Source organism: Triticum dicoccoides, chromosome 7A (assembly GCF_002162155.2).
Source record: "Triticum dicoccoides isolate Atlit2015 ecotype Zavitan chromosome 7A, WEW_v2.0, whole genome shotgun sequence".
Lineage (NCBI taxonomy): Eukaryota > Viridiplantae > Streptophyta > Magnoliopsida > Poales > Poaceae > Triticum > Triticum dicoccoides.
The window spans coordinates 712,310,798-712,335,628 of NC_041392.1; the positions used below are offsets into that span (position 1 = coordinate 712,310,798).

Genomic DNA, 24,831 nt, shown 5'->3' on the forward strand with positions numbered 1-24,831 from the left:
CTCCGAAGCACCGTCGTGATCACCATTGTCACCGGCGCGACACCTTGATCTCCATCGTAGCATCGTTGTCGTCTCGCCAAGCTTGTGCTTCCACGACTATCGCTACCGCTTAGTGATAAAGTAAAGCATTACATCGCGATTGCATTGCATACAATAAAACGACAACCATATGGCTCCTGCCAGTTGCCGATAACTCAGTTACAAAACATGATCATCTCATACAATAAAAATCAGCATCATGTCTTGACCATATCACATCACAACATGCCCTACAAAAACAAGTTAGACGCCCTCTACTTTGTTGTTGCAAGTTTTACATGGCTGCTACGGGCTTAAGCAAGAACTAATCTTACCTACGCATCAAAACTACAATGATAGTTTGTCAAGTTGGTGTTGTTTTAACCTTCGCAAGGACCGGGCGTAGCCACACTCGATTCAACTAAAGTTGGAGAAACTGTCACCCGCAAGCCACCTCTGTGCAAAGCACGTCGGGAGAACCGGTCTCGCGTAAGCGTACGCGTAATGTCGGTCCGGGCCGCTTCATCCAACAATACCACCGAACCAAAGTATGACATGCTGGTAAGCAGTATGACTTATATCGCCCACAACTCACTTGTGTTCTACTCGTGCATATAACATCAACATATAAAACCTAGGCTCGGATGCCACTGTTGGGGAACGTAGTAATTTCAAAAAAATTCCTACGCACACGCAAGATCATGGTGATGCATAGCAACGAGGGGAGAGTGTGATCTACGTACCCGGTAGATCGACAACGGAAGCGTTTGGTTGATGTAGTCGTATGTCTTCACGGCCCGACCGATCAAGCACCGAAACTACGGCACCTCCGAGTTCTAGCACACGTTCAGCTCGATGACGATCCCCGGACTCCGATCCAGCAAAGTGTCAGGGAAGAGTTCCGTCAGCACGACGGCGTGGTGACGATCTTGATGTACTACCGTCGCAGGGCTTCGCCTAAGCACCGCTACAATATTATCGAGGACTATGGTGGCAGGGGGCGCCGCACACGGCTAAGAATATGATCACGTGGATCAACTTGTGTTTTTCTGGGGTGCCCCTGCCTCCGTATATAAAGGACTAAAGGGGGAGGCTGGCCGGCCACATAGGGCGCGCTAGGAGAGTCCTACTCCCTCTGGGAGTAGGATCCCCCCCCCCCAATCCTAGTTGGAATAGGACTCGCGGAGGGGGGGAAAAGAGAGAGAGGGGCCGGCCCCCTCTCCTTGTCCAATTCGGACCAAGGGAGGGGAGGGGCGCGCGGCCCACTATGGGCTGCCTCTTCTCTTTTCCACTAAGGCCCATTAAGGCCCATCTAGCTCCCCGGGGGTTTTCGGTAACCTCCCGGTAGTCCGGTAAAATCCCGATTTTACCCGGAACACTTCCGATATCCAAACATAGGCTTCCAATATATCAATCTTTATGTCTCGACCATTTTGAGACTCCTCGTCATGTCCGTGATCACATCCGGGACTCCGAACAAACTTCGGTACATCAAAATGCATAAACTCATAATATAACTGTCATCGTAACCTTAAGCGTGCGGACCCTACGGGTTCGAGAACAATGTAGACATGACCGAGACATGTCTCCAGTCAATAACCAATAGCGGGACCTGGATGCCCATATTGGCTCCTACATATTCTACGAAGATCTTTATCGGTCAGACCGCATAACAACATACGTTGTTCCCTTTGTCATCGGTATGTTACTTGCCCGAGATTCGATCGTCGGTATTCCATACCTAGTTCAATCTCGTTACTGGCAAGTCTCTTTACTCGTTCTGTAATACATCATCCCGCAACTAACTCATTAGTCGCAATGCTTGCAAGGCTTAAGTGATGTGCATTACCGAGAGGGCCCAGAGATACCTCTCCGACAATCGGAGTGACAAAACCTAATCTCGAAATACGCCAACCCAACATGTACCTTTGGAGACACCTGTAGTACTCCTTTATAATCACCCAGTTACTTGTGACGTTTGGTAGCACCCAAAGTGTTCCTCCGATAAACGGGAGTTGCATAATCTCATAGTTACAGGAACATGTATAAGTCATGAAGAAAGCAATAGCAACATTCTAAACGATCAAGTGCTAAGCTAATAGAATGGGTCATGTCAATCAGATCATTCACTTAATGATGTGATCCCGTTAATCAAATAACAACTCCTTGTTCATGGTTAGGAAACATAACCATCTTTGATTAACGAGCTAGTCAAGTAGAGGCATACTAGTGACACTCTGTTTGTCTATGTATTCACACATGTATTATGTTTCCGGTTAATACAATTCTAGCATGAATAATAAACATTTATCATGATATAAGGAAATAAATAATAACTTTATTATTGCCTCTAGGGCATATTTCCTTCATGTGCAGTTACCACTATATTCTCCTAGAGATTAAGCTTGAGCAGGGACTAGTAACCGTCTTAGACTCAAGACGAAAAGATCCCCAGGACTGTGCGGACATGACTCAAATGCTCGAGAAGTAAGTTAAATCGATCATTATCCACCATATCAGCAACTTTGTTCATTTCCTGATATATCAAGTAATTGTTTTCTTTTGTCTGGCAGGGTTTGGAAAAAATTCTCAAAAAAAGTTCCAGGACTTCCGAAGAAGCTGCAATTTAGACACCCGAAAGTAAGTACTATAGTAGCATGTTCCGCGCATCTCTTATTGATTCAAGCGCTAGTTTGATCAATACCATTTGGCATTCTTGCTTATCAGTTTGATTGACCTCTGTTTCTTATAAAGTGGTTGTGGCAGGAACAAGGGAATAATTTCTGTGGATACTACGTTTGCGAGTCCATCTGCCACACGACCTGTGAGCGGGGCTACACTGACGAACAATATGAAGTACGTAAATAACAACATTCACAATTTTATTTTATTACCATCATTTGTGTTGAATTTCATTTATTCATATATATATGTATTGACCCCCTTCTTCAAATTAGATGTTTCGGAAGCGGGATGAACTCCTAGCACCAGCTCGCATGCGAGCAATTCAAGAGGAATTGGCGGCATTCTTTCTTGACCACGTGATCGCTGAAGACGGAGAATACTATGTGAACCATGAGTCCGTATGATTATATTTATAAGAGATAATTATTGTATATATGTAGCCGGTAGTGTCGGATAGATATACGAGAACTTGTTGTTCGACCAATCTCTCGGAGAAGGAGAGGTGGTCGATATCACTTCTCTCTGTATGCATATATGTTCATGACGATCTTCTGTTTCCTTCGTTTGCTTACTAGCTAGCTAGCGTGTCTAGTCCTCTCTATATGTATGTATAGTACGTAGCGTCGACCAAGCACGGACATAAGAGAGGACACTTCTCTCTATTAATTATAGCTAGCTAACATAATATATGAAACACCTAAATTAACCCTCCAAAACCCCCAAACCCCCCCCTTCAAAAAAAAAACAAAAACCCCAGCCACAGAAATGCTGACGCATGGGTGCCTATTGGTTCCGGTTGGTGCCACCAACCGGGACCAAAGGGTCTCCTGCTGGGCTCCGCACACAGGCCACGTGGAGGCCCATCAGTCCCGGTTCTGGATTGAACCGGGACTAAAGGGACAGGGCATTAGTACCGACTCTTTAGTCCTGGTTCGGGAAGCGGGACAAAAGACCCTTACAAACCGGGACAACAGGCCCTTTTTCTACCCGTGTACCCTGCACTATCTATCATGATCGGCTCAGGCAGGCGTGCTTGTGTTTCTGTTGTAGTAACCCACACTGCATGGAGATGGTACGAGACAAATTCTACGTGTACGCAGAAGCCGCCCTGCATCCTGCAGCCTTTGCCGTTGGGCTCCTTAATTACAAGCACCCACGCACGCACCAATCCTCCCCACGAAGAATGTAAAAGCTCTGTACGATGCACGGCACGACAAAACCCGATCGACGACCACCCTCGATGTTCCAAACAGAGCTTGGACTTTGGCTCGTCACAGTCGTCGTCACGCGGCCGCATGCACGACGGCGATCGACGCTGCGCGCCGCCGGACCCGAACGTACGTGCTCTGGCGGGCGATGATAAGGAGCTGACGGCGACGCCGCCGAAGACGATGCCGTGGCGTTTGGTCGACATCTCCCTCAGGTAATTAGTCGTAACAGGTGGTGCCCTGCCCTGCCTGCCGTGCCGTCGTTTTCCGGCTGCCATCCGAAACAGTTTGGTAGTAGTACGAGTGCAGTGGAATTCGTAGGTGGCGTTGCCTAGGCCTCCACGTCACGTCACGCGTGGCAGGAGCGCGTACGTGGTGGGCCGCATTTTCGTCTGATGATCCACGCCGCTAGGATCCCAGTTCGTCGCCGGACACGGATATGATCCCCCCACGAACGCAGCGGCCACATGCATGCACGTCTAGGCCGGAGCTCGATCGACCGGCATAATCACAAGATGTACATGCATGATTATGCTACCTGACCAGCTGGTGGTGCATAATCAAAGGGTCAAAGCCCTGCAGGTACTACTCCAGCTAGGATAGGATATGATCCGTTCCGTTCCATCCCAGCAAGCCAATGATTGGCTCGCGGGAAAAAAAATGAGAGAAAAAGAAGCCGAGGAGAACCGCGGCCGCCGGCGCTTGGCGCGCACGACGGGACGAGACGAGGCGTAGGCAGTAAGCCTATAGTACTATACTCATATACGTACATGCGTACATACGTTTGTGCGGCGACGGCCGTGCTCCATCGTCGTGCACTCACACTACATGCACACACGCCGTGCTCCTGAGGATGGCACAAAGACTATTAGTTAATAAATAAATAAATGGCCTTTGGAGCCACGAAAGATCGAGCCTAGCCGAACCTCCCAATCAATCGAGGTCTTCCACTTTGCAGTTTTATATACTCCCTCCATCTCTAGTGACACGGAGCTCCTGGAAAAAGCCTAGCTAGTTGACCCCATCGCATCGCTTTGTGTAGAAGAAAAGTATCGATCGGGTCTACCCGTGACCTGGACACATGGTTAGGAGCACGGCAGGGTCTGGCCTGGAATTGGAAATGTTTCCAAATCTGCACACACACCACCTGCATGGGAACGGCTTCCAAGAACATGTAATAGTGTAATAATTAATTCGTTGGTGAAATGGCTTTATGTCAGGTGAGATCGTACGCATATATTCGAGCTTGCCTTCGTGACACAGGGTGCCACACGAGTTGTAGGCAAATAAATGAAACATGGTCAAAACATGGTTATATTTATAACATAACACATCGTCAACAACATATCAAATGATCTCTCTCTTCTCTCTCCGCCTTTTCCTTCAAGGTAGGGAACGTCTAATGTGACAAAACCTTCCTTCGCTGGTCGCCGTTGTCGTAGTGAGAAAAGGGAGTCGAGAAAAGCTTAAAATGGGCTAACCCCTCGAACACTCCCCTCCTCCTCTCCTCCGAGTCGCGACGAAACTGATGCATACTTTGGGCTTGAAAATTCCTTTTCTTACAGTTTTCATGAATAATTGCGTGTAACCAGGGAACCAACTTATGTTGTCAACATGGGAGATGCTACTATTTTTGTGGGAAATCCTCAATGTATGAACATCGAAAATAGAGTAGTACGATTCTTTTCCGTCAACAGAAACCTAAGGCAAGAAACAATTAAATTTCCTTGTGAAGAGAGCGCAAATAGTATCAACATCAGCATCATCCACTCACACTGTTGCTGTCCGCGTCCATCCCTCATTGTGGAATCTTTGAATCCATAGCTGATCCCCATCGTTATTTCTTTCTTGCATAGTGCTTTCACGTTCCTTTTGCTTTCAAGTGGGATGCAGATGGGACAGGCTAGCGGATAATACCCAAGTACAAACACAATACTAATTTTAGGCAAACGGTAAGTTAAATTTAACTAATTAACAAGTTTCGCGGAACGAAGCGAGTTGTCGCTTGCACCCTTACCTTCGACCTTTACCGAGGACCGTACCCTGCTCACCCCGAATGGAGGAGTGCGGCATGAACATGACATTGCCCATGTATGTTGAAGCTCTCTAGTCTACTGAAATACATGAATTTGTATGATGATAGTCGCAATCTGTTATCATGCATCTGCGCTACATATGGTGTCAATTTACGCGTCCTACCTCAATTATTTTAGCCATGGCCTTTGGAGCCATGAAAGATTGAAGTAAGCTGCACCTCCCAATCAAGGTCTTCCACTTTGCACTTTTATACAGTGCCATCTCTCATTTTTTTTTTGAGAAAAAGTGCCATCTCTCATAATTCGTGCCACGGTGGGATGACATGGCCAACCTAGAAAAAGCCTACTCCATCGCCCGAAGAATAGTCTCTGGCCTGGTCTACTACGGGCTAATTGCAGAATTTCCATTCGTCCTTTCTTACCCGTGACCTGGACGCATGGTGAGGGGTACGGCAGGTCTTGCCTGGACTGGAAATGTTTCCAAATCTGCCCGCGCACACACCTGCAGGACGGGAGTGGATTCCAAGAACATGCCATGTGATTTATTAGCCGGTGAAATGTCGTGATATCAGGTGAGATCGTACACAAATAATGCAACTTGCCATCTCCGTGACAAGAGAGCACCACGCGAGCTGGTGGTAAATTTAATCATGGTCAAACAGTAATAGTATAATATGCACTACATTACCAAGAACATTGGTAACACCGTATAGAAGAGATCAAACGGGGCCTCCCTCTTTCTCTCTCCCCCGAATGACTTTTCCTGCAAGGCAGGGAACATCTCTGGCTACAAGCCTCCCTTCGGTGGCCGGCGTTGTCGCGGTGTTAAAATGGAGTCGATGAAGCTCTCAATGGGCTAACTGATGCGAATGCTTTTCATCTCTGTTTTTTTTCCGCAAAGAAATTTGATGCAAGCTTCGAATTTGAAAATCCCATTCTTTATTTTTATTTTTCACAAGTAATGCCCGCCTAACAAGCAAACGGGCTGGCACAATCAACAGGGAGAATGCCACTATTTTATAAGAAATCCAAAATGTGTCAACATCGACATCATAGCGGCGCCTTTCCTTCGCGTCGACAGAAACCTACGGCTAGATAACAATTAGTTCTTCTTGTGACGGAAGCACAAGGATATCTCTACAATAATACCGTGACATCGACATTTTTCTGGTCGGTTAAGAACACGAAAGGAACACGGTTTTTTCTTCAAAGAAAAAAAACAAAAATTAATACTCGAGCACAACACCGTTCTAATCCTCCAACATGCACGAGGGAAAGGGGCAGGCAGCCCACACGAGTTCGGGCGACCATGTCCTCGCTGTCAGATCGACAACGGGCGGTCGGGACCGCCCATGATCCCTAGCCCACCTCCCTACCTTTCCTGTGTGCATGAGGGGGTGGAGTAGGAGTAAGTTGGTTTGGCGACGGGGAAGGGGCAGCCCATAGGATAGGGCTGCCAGATCCCCGACGTCAGATCAGAAACGGACGGCCCGGATCGCCTGCTCACCTCCCTACCTTTCCTGTGTGTAGGAGGCTAGGAGTAAATTGGTTTCAAAGTCACCACCACTCCCTCTCCCGCTCGCGCACAACCCATTCGCCACCTACTTCCGACATGAGCTCTCCTCCTCGCCTTGCAGCCGTCCGCGTCTGAGAGGGTAGGTGCGACGTACAGAGGCTTGGTAGTGGACCACCCTATTTACCTGTACGCCCAAACCATTAGATAACACACACACCATACAAACACTTCGATCTTCTAGGATACATTTCTATTCCAAATGGCATTCCACAATCTTCGATCTCCATTCACCTCACCACTAGACTGACCAATATCCTCCTTCCCATCCTTTAGGTTTAAATCAAGGTTGTAGGCACTTTTTACAAAAAAATACCACTCTTCTCGAAGTGCCATGCCACAAAATGTCCCTTTTCAAAAGAAGGAATGTGAAACTTTAGGATCTCCTCAACATCATGGAGAAAAATAAATGCCTAATTGAAATTCTTGTGCCAACTCCCTTTGAAGAATAAATCTGGCACCCGTTTTAGTCTATATATATTTTTCTTAGGACTGTCTATCCATCCGATACTGGATTTTTTTGGCATCAGTCACTTTTACTCCCAGTCATTGGATCAGGAATGAACGGCTAGATCTTCTTCTTCCTCCTCCAACCGTTCCCTGTTCATTTTCTTCGTCGTGCAGCTGCCCTAAGAACCAACCCTAAATGTCAGCTTCCACCCCCGCGGTAGGAGGGCGGTGCCGCGCGCTGCCCCACCCTTCCCTTGACCCCTATCGCTGTGCTGGCTGTCGTCATCGGTCATCCCCCCATGCCCCCTACCCCCAGTTAAGTTTATGACTACCATCTATCGCCGACTCCTGCTTGTACACCGCTTGGCCTCGCCGTGGCCAGCGCTCCTCACGTCGTCCCTGCCTTCGGCTTCGCGCTTCACAGAAAAGTGACGGACGCGGCAAAAAAAAATCAGGTGCATGATGTTTACCGGACATGATTTTTCTTAGCACTAACCCGAAGACCAGAACTCCTACGAAGAGCATAACTTCATTTTTTTTAGCAACTCCAGACCATGCATTAATCAGTGGCCACTAAAGATCGAACCAAACAGCACCTCCCAAAGTCCCAATCAAAGTATTCCACTTTGCACTTTTATACTGCCCCAGGCCACGGTGGTATGACATGGCCGGCATCCTAGAAAAGCCTAGCCCCATAACTTTGAAGATGGTATCTGGTCTACCAATTAGACCGTAGCATTCCCTCTTTGTGTTTTCTAACCCGTGGTTAAGGGTACGGCGGGGACCTGGCCCGGCAGGGATCTTGGCTGGGACTGGAAATGTTCCCAAATCTGCACACACACGCACCAGCTAGACAGGAGTAGATTCCAAGAACATGTAACGTGATTAATTAGTTGGTGAAATGTCTTTATATCAGGTGAGGGCGTACATACATAATCCAACTTGCCACCATCTTAGTGACAAGAGTGTCAGACAAGTCGGAGGTAAATTAATCATGGCAAAAAAATAACAGTTGTATTTATAACAGCAGCAACTGTTATCAAAATGGCCACTCTCTTTCTCTCTGCCTTCTCCTGCAAGGCAGGGAGCATCTGTGGTTACAAACCTCCTCCATTGGCGGCCATTATCGTCCATTATGAGAAAAAAAGAACTTGAGAAACATGAAATAATGTTCCACTTAATTTTAGGGGTTTCAGAAAAATCTTTTTTAATTTTATTTTTTGCAAAAAATGTTCGGCTAACGAAAAATAAAATCAAACGATGCAGCCAGCAAGGAGAATGCTACGTAGCACTATTTGCAAGGCATCCGAAATGTATCAGCCCGTCGACATCGTAGCGGTGCCTTTCCTTCGCCGTCGACAGAAGCCTACGGCCAGAAACCAATTGATTCCACTTGTGACGGAATCACAAGGACATCTCTGCAATAATACCCCGACGGCGACGTTTTCCTGGTCGGTTAAGAACGCGAAAGGAACACGGTTTTTTTCCTCAAAGAATAAAATGAAAAAAAAATTAAGAAGTGAGAGTAACACCGTTTAAATCCTCGGGTAGGGGCCAGGCAGCCCACGGGTTCGGGCGGCCAGATCCCGGCCGTCGGATGGGGAACGGACGGTGCGGATCGCCCCCGATCCCCAGCCCACCTCCCTACCTTTCCTGTGTGCAGGTGGGGGTGGAGTAGGAGTAAATTGGGTTCGGCGTCGCCACCTCCCACCTCCTCTTCCTCGCCACCACTCCCTCCCCCCGCCCCCAACCCATTCGCCGCCTCCCGATTCCTCCCCCGCCGGCCGCCGGGCGAGCGAGCGCCTCCGGCGACTGCGACTCCGACGCGGACCCTCGACGCCGCCCTGCAGCCGGCGAGGGCGCGCGGGCGGGCGGGCGCGATGTACGGGAACGACAACTGGATCAACAGCTACCTGGACGCCATCCTCGACGCGGGGAAGGGCGCGGGCTCGGGGAGCGGCGGCGGCGGCGGCGGGGGCGCGGGCGGGGACCGGCCCTCGCTCCTCCTCCGCGAGCGCGGCCACTTCTCCCCGGCGCGCTACTTCGTCGAGGAGGTCATCACCGGCTACGACGAGACCGACCTCTACAAGACGTGGTCCCGCGTACGTGATCGATGCGCCGCCCCGCGGCCCTATTCCAGCGGGCCTCGTTTCGGTGGGTGGGTGGATGGATTCGCGGCCGTTTCCTGATCGATTGTGCGGTGGGTTGATGCAGGCGAACGCGATGCGGAGCCCGCAGGAGAGGAACACGCGGCTGGAGAACATGACCTGGAGGATCTGGAACCTCGCCAGGAAGAAGAAGGAGGTGCGCCTTTTTCGCTCTTGGTGGTTCGTTTCTTCCTTGGTGCCTTGCCTGCTAGCTCTGCACTTTTCTGACGCCTGCCGGGGCGTTGGCAATAATTCACTAATTATGCGTGCGTTCCAACGGGGATACAGTGAAGTGGAGCCGTGGGTTAGAGATTAGCATGGTTTTTCCCCCTCGTATAAGAAGGAAACACTAAAAGCTGGATTGATTGATGATCTTGATTGACACCAGGCTCTGTTCGACTTGGACAGAATGCGAACACGCATCGATCTGTTGCCCTTCTCGATGATCTCAACTATTCAGAAGCACCACTTGAATGTGGTAGCAGTCCTACAATCTTAGGTAGATTCTTGCCTCATCTGATTATGTCATAACGCGCTTGTCGAATTGTGTGCGCTGTGGGGTTAAGTTTTATGTTCCCCTGCCGCTGTCACACTTGGTCTCTGGCTCTTCATCTCTTTCCATGGTTACTTTGTCAGTTTACCAAATGCTGCTCGATAAAGTGGTGCCATCTGAAAGAAGCTAGTGTGGACATCATATATGCTGGGAGCACTACAAATAATCGGTATCTACTGGTTGCACAGACACTGGAGTTGAGCATGTTGCACTGCAGATATTTGTACTGAGCAATCGTTCAAATGCAGTCCATTTTTGTCTCCGGCTGTAACAGATCAAATATATGCCCAATGCAGCAAGAGAGATGGTTGAAGACTAGCATTACTGTATTATAGATTCAGTTGGATAGATCGAACAACATGTGTGTTTGACGGAAAACATAAATGGTGCTGAACTGCTGATGTTGGAAGAATTTACTTTTCCTTTGGCAAAAAATTCAACAATCATGTGTCTTAAGTTGTTAATAGAATGTGGCCTAGGAGGTGTTCTGCAGTGCATCCACGAAGGGATCATTTTCAATAGGTAACGATATGTAGAGAAGTACACTGAACTTCTGGGTTTGGGAGTATTGTCAGATCCATTTAGGTTGTTTCAGCCTTCCAGACACTGAAATATCAGTAGCCTTGCATGCTTGTCAAAGATAATTTCGCCATAGGTCCTCAAAGGATTTCTTTGCTTTGCACAGGAATCCTGCATCTTGAAATTTCTTTTCAAGCCCCATATTCGAATACATCCACATTCAATTCTAGTCCATTAACCATTCACTCTCTGATATAGCTGATGAAATGTTTTGTCTTATGCGTGTGAGAAAAAAAAATCAAAACCATACATACTTAAAGGCATTCATAGACTGGTAGTAGTACCAAACTCACATATCTTGATTGAAACGTCGGCATTCTAGAACCCTTCAGAGTTCAGAATACACCTCCCCTCTTCCTGATAAGGAAGCAGATTCGTGGAGCTCTGCATTGATGCCTGCAAATCAATCATCCAGTCTTTCCTGATTTTCCTCTCAAGCTCTGTTAGCGATTTCCGGTTGCCTCCTCTTAAGCTTGTCAGTGATGAACACACTCAAATGATAGTATTGTTATTAGAGGAACCACTCAAATAAAATGAGGTGGACTAATAAATAAGGATATCTATGCCGAGGCAAGGCAACTGCTGGATACAACTGATTTATGGAAAAACTGGATGTATGCAAACCTGTCTATAAAATCTGCAGGAAAAAGGTGACTGAGGGATCCTCCTATTGTCAGTCACTCTTTCGTACATAGTTAGTACACTGTCCATACACCAAGCTGTTTAGAATGGGCTTTCTCTTCATTCAAAAGAAACTTAGTCACACCATAAAAGTACGTTCTTTCTTGCATTGAGCATTCTATGTCGTTTTCCTCCTAATCGGTCCACGCCGATCATATTTTTTTTTTGACTTTTCGCAGTTCAATTTTAGTGTCAGAATTTCACTCTTGTTCAATAATTACATTCTTACACACATTTGTGCTTTATAATTCCATATTCCGCATCCCTTCTTGCCACCTAATTGTTCTGGTACTCAGGTTGAGGATGCCAAACGGTTAAAACGTCGCTTAGAGACAGAGAAGCCACGGACTGATGCTACTGCAGAAATGTCTGAAGATCTCTTTGAAGGAGAAAAAGGCGAGGATGCTGGTGATGCATCTGTTGCCTATGGTGACAGCTCAGCTGGGAACACACCTAGGATCAGTGCCGTTGACAAGCTATACATAGTATTGATCAGGTACGGAATAGCTCTTTAACGTCATATTGTATTTTGTAGGCAAATTGTGCAATTGTAAGGAAACTACATGTTAATCACCAGTTCATCTCCAAGAGATTAATTAGTTCATTATGCACTGAACTATTATTCACATGAGGTGCAAATAACCTCACAGTTAGTGGGGAAGATCTTTATTCTGCTACCTGTATGCTGTATATGATTGTGCACCAAGGCTTCTGCAACACCATTCTTTAGAAAATAGATGATGAATTATGATCTAAAAACACCACCATTCACGTATTTAGCCTACTTACTGGTAATCAAACCTTTTAGACTCAGAACCGGTGGGATCACCTCTTGCAGTCTTGCTTTTATTCCCTACTTTGTTATATATATGATGCAATTTGCAGGTGCTGGAATTTTGTGTTAAAATGAAGCATCCGTTTAATTCCTTTGTGATGTATGATACTGCAGCCTTCATGGCCTGGTTCGTGGTGAGAACTTGGAGCTTGGCCGGGATTCAGATACTAGTGGGCAGGTATTGTTGCTGAATATACTTGTGTAATTAAGTACAAGTATTCTCCAGCATGAATAACTGTAAATTTATCCTTTAGTTAATTGGGGGTACTATTAATTCTATTTGATCATCTAAATATGCCAGCAACAGAACTGATCATATAATGATATAATTCCACTTGCTACATTGTGTTGGTTAATAGGTCAAATATGTTGTGGAACTTGCTAAAGCATTGAGTTCATGCCCTGGAGTATACCGGGTTGATCTGTTGACGAGGCAAATATTAGCACCTAATTATGATCGTGGATATGGTGAACCGTCAGAGACACTGGTACCAACAAGCTTCAAGAATCTTAAACAGGAAAGAGGAGAGAACAGTGGTGCATATATCACCCGAATACCATTTGGACCGAAAGACAAGTATCTAGCTAAAGAACATCTATGGCCTTATGTGCAAGAATTTGTTGATGGTGCACTCAGTCATATAGTGCACATGTCAAAGATCATAGGTGAAGAAATCGGCTGTGGACATCCAATGTGGCCTGCTGTGATTCATGGTCATTATGCCAGTGCAGGAGTTGCTGCTGCTCTGATATCTGGAGCACTTAACGTTCACATGGTATTTACTGGGCATTTTCTTGGGAAAGACAAGTTGGAAGGGCTTCTCAAGCAAGGGAGACAGACAAGGGAAGAAATAAATATGACATACAAAATAATGCGCCGAATTGAAGCAGAAGAATTATCTCTTGATGCATCTGAAATAGTAATTGCAAGTACTAGACAAGAGATAGAAGAGCAATGGAATTTGTATGATGGTTTTGAGGTCATGCTTGCAAGGAAGCTTCGTGCGAGAGTCAAGCGTGGTGCTAATTGCTATGGACGTTACATGCCTCGTATGGTTGTGAGTATACTGTACACATCCTAACTCTGATTCTTATTTCTGTTACCATAATAATTACTGTTAGTTGTGGTGGAATTATTGTTCGAGAAATTGTGGCGAATTACATTTTATAGTTGGGCAGTTAGCAACTTAGCATCAGCCGTCGTTGCTGTCCATATTTGCTCTAGCATTTTCATATTCTTAATTCTCTATTTCTTGCTCTGCAGATAATTCCTCCAGGTGTTGAATTTGGCCATATGATTCATGAATTTGATATGGAAGGCGAGGAAGATAGCCATTCCCCAGCCTCTGAAGATCCGCCTATTTGGTCTGAGGTGCCTATGTTCTCCTGAGATTTGTCGATGCAATATTCACTTACTAGTTACATACACTTTTTAATTAACACTTGCTAATTCAGTTATTCGTTTATGCCTGTTTATCCTGTGTTTTGTTTATGCACTGATAATTTGTATACGATGACAGATAATGCGGTTCTTCACAAATCCTAGGAAACCTTTGATTCTGGCTGTTGCTCGTCCATACCCTGAAAAGAATATTACAACACTTGTGAAAGCTTTTGGTGAATGCAGACCATTGAGGGAGCTTGCTAACCTAGTAAGCTAAAAAAAACTTGATTATGATGTTCTGTATATATGGTATTTCAATATCATAAGTGTAATTAATTGAGTTCAATAGCTGTTAATTATGTGAAATGCTTTTAGCACTATTTTGTACTAACCTTTGATGTTGTGTTCCAGACACTGATTATGGGTAACCGTGAAGCTATTTCCAAAATGAGTAATATGAGTGCAGCTGTTTTGACATCAGTACTTACATTGATTGATGAATATGATTTGTATGGTCAAGTGGCATACCCAAAGCATCACAAACACTCAGAAGTTCTTGATATTTATCGTTTAGCAGCGAGAACGAAGGTATGGTGTTTCTGAGCTTAGCAAACAGTTGGTGCCATTCTTTCCCTTGTTTTAAATATCCAGCTTCTGAAGTGTTCATGTTTAATTCTCCATCTATTTTGATCTGTTTCTGGTAAGAAAAATCCTCATGGTTAAGTAAATTAAATTATTCAAATGGCTGAAGGTCTTAATATCTGATCCTCTGAAGTTACTTACAGCAATAACTTTTTATGTTAGGTAGATTTATTACCAGTTATGCTTTAGTACTTATATCATGTACTTTTGTGTTGATGTTGATCGTCCATTGAACATATGCAGGGTGCTTTTGTAAATGTAGCTTACTTTGAACAATTCGGTGTTACCTTGATAGAGGTAATAATCAGTGAAATTTAAATTCAGTTTTGTACTCCTTCCGTCTGGAAATACTTGTCATCAAAATGGATAAAAGGGAATGTATCTAGACTTATTTTAGTTCTAGATACATCTCTTTCTATCCATTTTGATGACAAGTATTTCTGGATGGAGGGAGTAGTTGCTACCATTTATGCATTCTAATTATCTCCAATATGTTCTTTTTAAGAGCAGGCTGCCATGCATGGTTTACCTGTAATTGCAACAAAAAATGGAGCTCCTGTTGAAATTCACCAGGTTCTTGCATCACATTAACTTGATTTTACATGGAAAATCATATCAATTCGTGGCTGTAATGAAGATTCACATGCTCATTTCTGGTGATCTTTGATGCAGGTGTTGGACAACGGCCTGCTTGTTGATCCCCACGATCAGCATGCAATTGCAGATGCACTCTATAAGCTTCTTTCTGACAAGCAACTCTGGTCAAGATGTAGAGAAAATGGGCTGAAAAATATACACCGGTTTTCTTGGCCTGAACATTGCAAGAATTACTTGTCGAGGATATTAACTCTTAGCCCAAGATACCCTGCTTTTCCGGGCAATGAAGACCAGATTAAGGCACCTATCAAGGAAAGGAAGTGTATCATCGTTATTGCCGTAGACTCTGCCAGCAAGAAAGATCTGGTCTGTATCATAAAAAATTCTATTGAGGCTACACGTAAAGAAACGTTGTCAGGTTCAACAGGTTTTGTGTTGTCGACTTCCCTGACAATGTCAGAGATACATTCCCTATTAATATCTGCAGGCATGGCTCCTACAGATTTTGATGCTTTCATATGCAATAGTGGGAGTGATTTATTTTACCCTTCGCGGGCTGGTGATTCACCAAGCACTTCCCGCGTGACATTTGCATTAGACCGTACTTACCAGTCTCATATCGAGTATCGTTGGGGAGGAGAAGGTTTAAGGAAGTACCTAGTGAAGTGGGCTTCCTCGATAGTAGAAAGAAGGGGAAGAACTGAAAAACAGGTTATTTTTGAAGATGCAGAGCACTCCTCAACATGCTGCTTTGCATTTAGAGTGGTCAATCCAAATTATGTAAGTCTTTCATTTCAAAAATCTTCTGGCAGTTGGTTGGCATTTTGCTTGTATATGCATTCCATGGTCTGTTCAAATCCATTGTTTTATTGGCAGTCCTTTATGCAAGCTTTCTAATTATCATTGACATATTGTTTTGCAGTTACCTCCTTTGAAGGAGCTGCAAAAGTTGATGAGAATCCAGTCACTGCGTTGCCATGCTCTTTATAACCACAGTGCTACCAGGCTATCTGTAATTCCAATTCATGCATCACGGTCCCAGGCTCTAAGGTTCGATTTCCTTACTTCATGCGTTTACCATATCGTGAACTTCTTGTGTACACTATTTGCAGTATTGTTGGGTGGAAAAAGGTTTAAAAAAAATCGTGGCTTAAAATGTGGATCTGGCCTTATCGATTCCTTGTGTGCCGATAATCATCTGTATTTTGATATTTTCCATAGAAGATTAGACATATCTGTCGAGGGAAAACACCACTCCTTTCCTTTGTTTGAGAATTCCTGCTAGAGCAGAGTCACAAACTCCTAAATGATGTGCAAGTGTAACTCCAGTGCAATAGACTCCGATGAATATTTCAGTCGGGTTTACCGTTAGCCTGTATATATTGTGAAGAACAAGGAATGCACATTATATGCTGTTTAGGCCAAATATTTGCTGCTGTCTAAAGGAAATCAGAGGCTAGTCGAATTACCTTTTTCGTGTTTAATTCCCATATGCACCTACCTAGTAAGTAACAAAAATTCCTGTTCTTGTAGGTACTTGTCTGTTCGTTGGGGCATAGAGTTGCGAAACGTCGTGATTCTTGTTGGTGAAAGCGGCGACTCAGATTACGAAGAGCTGTTTGGAGGCCTTCACAAGACGATTGTCCTGAAGGGCGAGTTCAACACACCCGCAAACAGGATCCACACGGTCAGGCGGTACCCGCTACAAGACGTCATCGCGCTCGATTGCTCAAACATCATCGGGGTCGAGGGCTGCAGTGCCGACGACCTGACGCCTACTCTGAAGACGCTCGGCATACCGACAAAGTGACAGATAGACATATAATTTTTGCCTTTTTTCTTTATACGATGAGAGGACCGAACAATATACGAATATAGCAAATATATACTGTCGTTTCCATGCTCGATGGAAATACCGATTTTGCCTGCAAGACGTGTGGTGTTGTGTGCGCTTTGTCACCTGAGCTGTGAATAACAACATTCCGGTCATGTTTCCGTCGAGCCCGGCCCTGTCATGTGAGAATTCTGGAATGAACAACAAATCCAGAACAGGAGGAAGAAATCTGTTGAGCGCTTGAAATGTTGTTAACAGAACATTATAAGGAATTCTGTGATGAACAACGACTCCAGACGAGGAAGAAATCTGTTTGAGCGCTTTAACTGTTGTTAACAGGACATTTTAAGGAAGAATTTTTACAGCTCTGAAGTCTTCCCGAATACCACTGCTCAAAAGCGAACCAAGCTTGCAGATTGAACCCGCTTGTGCTCACAGACCAAAGGTGGGATACTATGTGTGATTTACTGTCACTGAAAAGTGGGACACACAATCACTCCCTGCTCTGTTTTTCTTGTTCTTTTTACCTGTATACTCCTTTGTGGTTAAGATATTTCATTCTGCATCTAAAACCTGTGTTGTACTCCCTCCGTTCCTAAATGTAGTAACTACCAAAACTTGCTGCATTTAGGAACGGAGGGAGTACTGCTGTGTTGGGTTTGCTTCTGATCTGCAAGAAAGCAGTGTTTAATCAGCTCGTCCTTTGCCCAAACACCTTGTCTCGTTGCCACTTATAGCACTGCCGATCGATGCTGGTAAGCTGGTTATGACTACTCCTAGTGAATAATTGTGTTGTGGCTGCTGTATCTTTATGTAACGTAATGCAAGGCGACAGCTCTGGCTTCCTAATCTTACAAGTGCCAGCATGACAATAAATCCCCATTGTCCTGCATGGCTTGCGCTCAAAGCGAAGGATGGATATGTAGATGACGCTGAACACCAGTGCACTGCACTGTATCTGTATGTGTAGCTTGCACCCAAAGCATGTGCAACATACTCTGGTTTGGTGCAGTAGCTGCACCAGTCACATACACACACCATGCCGACCCTCTTGCCTCTTTTCATCAGCGAGTTTTTTGTCAAATAAAAAACAGAGCCTGCTCTGGCCGGGGAAATTTGGTCTTGGTCTCTCTCTCTCTTTTTTTTTTCTTTTTTTTTGAAATCCTTGGACTTGGTCTTGGTCATGTTGCTTGTTCATCTACGTAGGTGAAAAGAGAGGTAGTACGTTTATACGGTCGATGCCAACTCGTAAGGCCAACTCCACCGCGCGACCCCAAACGGATGTCCGTTTTGTCCGGATTCTGTCCGTTTGGGTAGCGATTTGGGGTCGTGTCCTGGGATGCGGTGGCCATACGCCCAGCGCGCGGACGTATCCTTTTGCCCTATCCCGTCCGTCAGGGCCAAAAATACCTAAATTTTCATCAAAACTAGTTTACAACCCAAATATTTGTCTAAAAATTAAAATAGTTTTACAACCCAATTAAAATTGTCTTTAATAAAATATTTTTACAACCAAATCGAAATCGTCTTGACTAAACATAAAATGGACCAATACATCTATTGGCTGCCAATGTGATCCCACACATGCTCAACCAAGTCATTTTGAAGATTCAAATGAGTGTGCCAATCACGCATCTCACGGTGGAATTGAGCAAACTGTTCAAATGTGGCCGGGTCTTGGTGCAGGGGCTCAATATTTTCACCTTGATAGTCAAATCCTTGATCACACAAGCAGTCATCACCTCCCAAAGCTTCCTTTCATCCCATGACAGTGCAGGGTTTCGAACGATACCTCACCGGGATTGAAGCACACCAAAAGCACATTCCACATCCTTTCTAACACTCTCTTGCATTTGGGCAAATCTCTTTCTCTTCTCACCTTGGGGTTTCGAGATTGTCTTCACAAAAGTTGACCACTGAGGATATATACCATCTGCTAGATAGTATCCCTTGTTGTAATGGTGGCCGTTGATCTCAAAGTTGACAGGTGGGGAGTGGCCTTCTGCAAGCCTCGCGAAGACTGGAGAACGCTGCAGCACGTTGATATCATTGTGAGAACCTGCCATGCCGAAGAAAGAATGCCATATCCAAAGATCCTGTGATGCCACCGCTTCTAATATGACAGTGCACGCCTTGACATACCCTTTGTACTGGCCCTGCCAAGCAAATGGACAGTTCTTCCATTCCCAGTGCATACAATCTATGCTGCCAAGCATGCCTGGAAAGCCTCTAGTTGCGTTGGTCGCTAACAATCTCTCTGTATCAGCGGCAGTTGGCTGCCTCAAGTACTCTGGGCCAAACACCTCGATCACAACCTGGCAAAACTTGTACATTGACATCAGAAATGTTGTCTCACTCATACGCACATACTCATCCACCAGATCGCCTGAAATTCCATATGCAAGCATGCGGATGGTCACGGTGCATTTCTGGTAAGAGGAGAATCCAAGCTTGCCAAGGGCATCCGTCTTGCACTCGAAGTATGGGTCATGAGCAACCACTCTCTCTCGGATACGATTGAACACATGCCTTGCCATTCGAAAACGGCGACGGAATTTATCCGGCTTGAAGAGCGGGGTGTTGGCAAAGTAATCGTTATAGAGCAGGGCATGCCCTCTCTCCCTGTTGCGGTTTAGGTTGGGAGCACGGCCAGGGAGTGACCCCCTGTACCGAGGAAGCTGCCGTTGAATGTGGTCGTGAACGACCAGTGCAGCCACCACAATATCTTCATCATCCGACGACGAATCGTCCGATGAACAAAGAAAGTGATGGAAGAAAAACTCGTCTCCACTGTCCATACCTTTGTGGGCAAAATGCCGAACACCTTGCGGGCGTGATGGCGAAGAGGCCGCGATGATCACCTCGACGCAGCAGGGGTGGTTGCCGGCCGGCTACTGGCCGCTGTGGAGCTCTCGTCGGGAGTTGCCGAGGACGTCGTGCTGCGTCACTGGCGGTCCTGTCCCCTCTGTGGCCGGCAAAGACGTCGAAGGCCAAACCTCCGATCGACAGCCAAAACTACGGCCACAGCACGGGCGTGGTGGTGGCCATGTCAAGAAGTGGTTTGGTAGGGACGGCCGGAGGCTGCGCGGTGAGGAGGCGGCCGGAGAATAGCGGCGGCGCCGGCGGCGTGGCGGGGCGAGAGAGAGAGGGTGAAAGCGTTGGGAGTGGAGGGACTGCTAGTGTCCCCGACAGGCGGGCCACGGGGGGACAAGGGCGTGCGTCCAAGCCGTCCGCGCGCGTCCGTTTCATCCCAAACCGAGCGCAAGTTTGGACCGGGGATGGATCGAAAACGGACGGAATCCGGACATTTGTCTGTTTGAGGCCGTGCGTTGGGCTGCGCTATTCGTCTATTTTACCTTAAATGAACGGGAGCGGACATGATAGGGTCGCGCGATGGAGTTGGCCTAACCGCCGGGGGGATTTGCAGTTGGAGTGATTGGTGATCGGTTTGTGGTTGGCCATCTGCATCTGCATCTGTATCCCAGGGATTGCGGCACGCCTGCCCGCGTCTCCTGAAACTCAACGTTGCACACGCCAAGCAAAGGGATATGCGCTGGTCAACGTCGTGCCATCCTCTCCGAGAATTTATGTGTGCGGGTGTGTGTGAAAGGGCGCGGCTGCGTGTGTCCGAGTAATGAGGCCTGCACTGCGTCCCACACGTGTCGTGGCTTCGGTGTCACCTAATTACGCAGACGACGGACACGAGTGAGGTGAGGTGAGCCCTGTCTTGCCCTGGAAAACGGAGAGATGGCGTACGTATCCGTTGCATTCCTGGCCCAGGAAGAAATGATTATTATGGCTTGGAAGCAACCACACACATTGTCGTCGCTCCCTGTCGACAAAATCCATCACAGGCTCCGTTCAAGCAACCGTCGAGGCATGGGGCAAAAGGGGTCGAGAATTGGAGATTGTGTTTTCCATCATGAAGAAAACAACCTGTTTTCATCGCAGAATGTTTCAAATTCGAGGCTTCTTTCCGGCTTAGTCAGTTGGGCAACTCTAACGCTGATCATCCAAACGGACATCGTGTCCATGGACAGCGATAGGAGTGGAGGTCATTCAACCAAATGCACCAATAATTTGCCTTGGCTCGGCCTCCTTCGCTCAATCAAGCCCTTGTTGTGTCGGAACGGTTGAATCAACACCTTTATCTTCATTGACCATGGTGATCTTGATGGAATTGGGAATCAAGGAGAGTGACATGTGATGCACATTGAACTTCATCCAACAATGCGTATCTATAAAGTGCTTCTTCTCTGTCTTTTGGTATTACATGCGTGCAGGCTAGCACATGAAGACAATGAATGGTTAACGAGTTTTAACATTGAGCAAATCAATAAAATGACAACACATAAAGCAACAAGTCACAAAACTTGTGAGCTCGTTGAGTAACGTGTCACTTGGCACCGGTTTTGCACTTGTTTGTAAAAGCCACAATACTTGTTGACAACCTCTTGAATGTTATACCATCGATAGTTGAGCGACTTTGGATTGCGATCATGGAACTTCCATGCAGTAGGGAGCATAACACTTTTACTCATGAAACCAATCATGCACACTTTGCTAAAATGTCCCGCCCTTTTTGCTCCATGCCATGAAATAGACTGATACTAGTTGCCAACCACACCTCACACAACAATTCATCCTCCTTTAGGGAGAAATTTAGTTCTCTATTCTTCTTTGGGCTGGCACCCGACAACCAGTGCTTGTCCAACTACATGTCTGTTGGGTGTTCGACTGCAACTGTTCCTTTGACCGGGAGGTCTGCCCTTGTCAGTCTTCGTAGCCGCCTTTTGTCATGGATAATGTTCAGCATCGCCTCGTCGTCTACCGCCGCCCCGCTTGGATGAGGCATTCCGGCAAACAATGACCTGGCACCGACGGACAATAGCTCCACAACCAGCATCTGCGACCGAACCAACGCCGACAACTATGATTCCGTGAAAATGTAGTGGTGTTGAGATCGGCGGTGAACGGGACACGATGGACGGAGATTAAGTAGGATGTGGACTGCTGCTACGATTGCCCGGGCAACACCAGCGTGCAGGCGCGCTTTGTCGAAGGAGGCCCGCCCTGACCAGCCATCTTTGCATCGCCCGCCTTCTTATTTGCCTTGTAGCGGCGAGCATTGCGTTCCACGGACACGACCTTGCGGGCGGCCACCACCCTTGGGTCCTTCGGCTGCAGACGACCGAATGGCGGGCCGGTCTTCCGCGCGGAATAGTGACAGGAATTTCCAAATGCACGGGCTCCCACTTAGTTTTGGGCGGGCTGGGCATGTCAGAGTCTGACGTGACAGGCGTCTGGACTCCCCTAAACCTCCCCGTTGGTGCCAGTTCGTGGGATATCGAACATCTAGACAAGTCTGAAGAAATTTAGTGACCAACATTGAATGACAAAATCAAGACATTTAGACACGATTTGATGATCTGCTTTGGAGTTGCCCTTGGTACTGAAAAGAAGTGCCCTACATACCTTAAGGGACCCTTAAACTATATGCGTCTGTCCCAACAACATGGTCCTGACTTTTTTTTTCATCCAACACGGCCTTGTATTCGTCCGTGGACGTCTTTCCCCCCCTCAAACCGGGGGGTGGGGAGGGGGGGGGGCTTTACGGGTGTCTGCACCGTTGTCAGGCACGCGCCTGACAACCCACCCAAAACCCTCTTCCTAGCCCGCACCCTTTTTTGCCTGAAGCGTTCTGCGTCACATTCATGCTGGCCAATAGTGGCCGCGACCTCTCACTAGGGCTGGCATTTTAGCGGTGCACCAATCGAGAGCGTTGGCTGCTGCACGCGTCTTTGCTCTGCATTGAAACGCCGTCCGTCCGCCCACCCGCCTTTATTAAACCAACACGCGTGCCAATGAATCTACTCTGGTGCTGACACGTTCATCCGCCTGCCAGTCAGCATTAAACACTATACCCCGCCTCTTGTCGCCTAGCATCCGCCGCTATTTAAACGTGGGTAGGCGTCGGACAGTAGCCGCACTATACCTTCGCTCTCATCTCCTCTTTGTAGCACCCACACCATGTCCTCGAGCTCCAAAGCCCCGTGGAAGGTCTATCCGGCAAGCAGAAGAAGGAACACTCCGGCATTGTAGCCAGCTGGGTGGCTTGACGAGCCAGTCGGATGCAAACAGGCTTGTTGGCAAGCTCTCTGGAGCCGGAACCGGCGGCACCGCCAGGCCGTCCTCACCCGTTCCAGGCTGACCAATGCCATAGCCCGCCAAATCCGCCGCGAGCGATGGCGGCAACGACGACTGTCTTCCCTTGCCAAAAACCAACCGATGATCCGGTCTTCGTGGAGGCGAAGGCTATTCTTTCCCTCCCACCGAAGCATTTAGCTCTGAGGCGCACGGTGGTCTGGTGAGCTTGCTGCTGGACATAGAAAAGACGTGTCGTGGAAAATGGGATCCGCCGTGACTGGCGGTAGACTGGGTTAGAATTGTATAGCCTGGTCTGTTATAATTTAGTTGAAATATGTTCAAAATGTAAATATTTTTATTTGGTTTATATGAAAATCATTCGGTTTACACGAATTTTCTCAGGCCTATCGAAATTGGTTTTGAAATGTATACAACTACGGTTGAATGGCGGGCTCCCGCATTAGTGCCCGTAACTGTCCCATCGGTCCGTCCGTTTTGGGAATCAGCGTTGGAGACGGCCGAAACAAGTGCTCTCCTAGAGGCGGTCGTTCGTTGGTTGGAGCTTCTCCTAGAGGCGGTGCGTTTCACTCTCATTTGAACACAAAGTGCATGTGTACACACACGGTGAGCACGCACGCACGCACGTCCGGCCTAAACATAAACAGAAGGGAGAAGCCAGCGAGCCTGCTTTGACCGGCCGATCACCTGGGTCGGCTCCGGAACGAGACCATCATGGATTTTATTTATCACATCAATCGGACACGCCGCGCCGATCATCAATTCCGTTCGGTCACAGCGACACGAGACGGTCGCCGGTGGAGCGAGTCGTCTTCCTCTCTTTATGTTGGAAACAAATATTTTGGCAATGCAACTCGATATATTGATCGGTGCATAGCGCACGTATATATGGAATACAAGGTGGACCACAACCTCAACTATACAATGATTAGGAGGTGGGCCGGACTATACAATATACATGCGCAAACCATATATTCAACACCCCCCGCAGTCGAAGCGTCGCCGGAGACGCAAAGACTGGACCTGAACTCCTCGAAAACAGAAGTAGGCAGTCCTTTTGTCATAACATCGGCAAACTGTTGCGCCGTCGGGACATGGAGGACCCGGATGCGCCCAAGGGCCACCTGCTCACGAACAAAGTGTATGTCGAGCTCAATGTGCTTCGTTCGTCGATGATGGACCGGGTTGGCGGAAAGGTACACGGCGGAGACGTTGTCGCAGTAGACGAGTGTGGCCTTGTGAACATCACAAAGCAACTCCTGGAGCAGCTGACGAAGCCAAGAGCATTCGGCAACGGCGTTAGCCACTGCCCGATACTCTGCCTCGGCACTCGAGCGAGAGACTGTGGGCTGTCGCTTGGAAGACCAAGAGATCAGAGACGGCCCAAGGTAGACACAGTACCCCGAAGTGGAGCGCCGTGTGCCCGGGCAGCCAGCCCAGTCCG

At 47.0% G+C, this 24,831-nt stretch overlaps 1 protein-coding gene across 1 annotated transcript; it reads left to right on the top strand.

Annotated features, from left to right (window-relative positions):
• Positions 1-9,744: 9,744 nt before the first annotated feature.
• On the top strand, positions 9,745-17,463 carry LOC119330970 (probable sucrose-phosphate synthase 3). The gene is made up of 13 exons (XM_037604119.1): positions 9,745-10,072; positions 10,185-10,274; positions 12,227-12,426; positions 12,880-12,943; positions 13,125-13,823; positions 14,030-14,137; positions 14,286-14,417; positions 14,561-14,737; positions 15,035-15,088; positions 15,302-15,364; positions 15,464-16,168; positions 16,311-16,438; positions 16,922-17,463. Exons 1-13 carry the CDS (start codon positions 9,851-9,853, stop codon positions 17,196-17,198), a joined length of 2,919 nt encoding a protein of 972 aa, XP_037460016.1. The 5' UTR covers positions 9,745-9,850; the 3' UTR covers positions 17,199-17,463.
• The last annotated feature ends 7,368 nt before the right edge of the window (positions 17,464-24,831 follow it).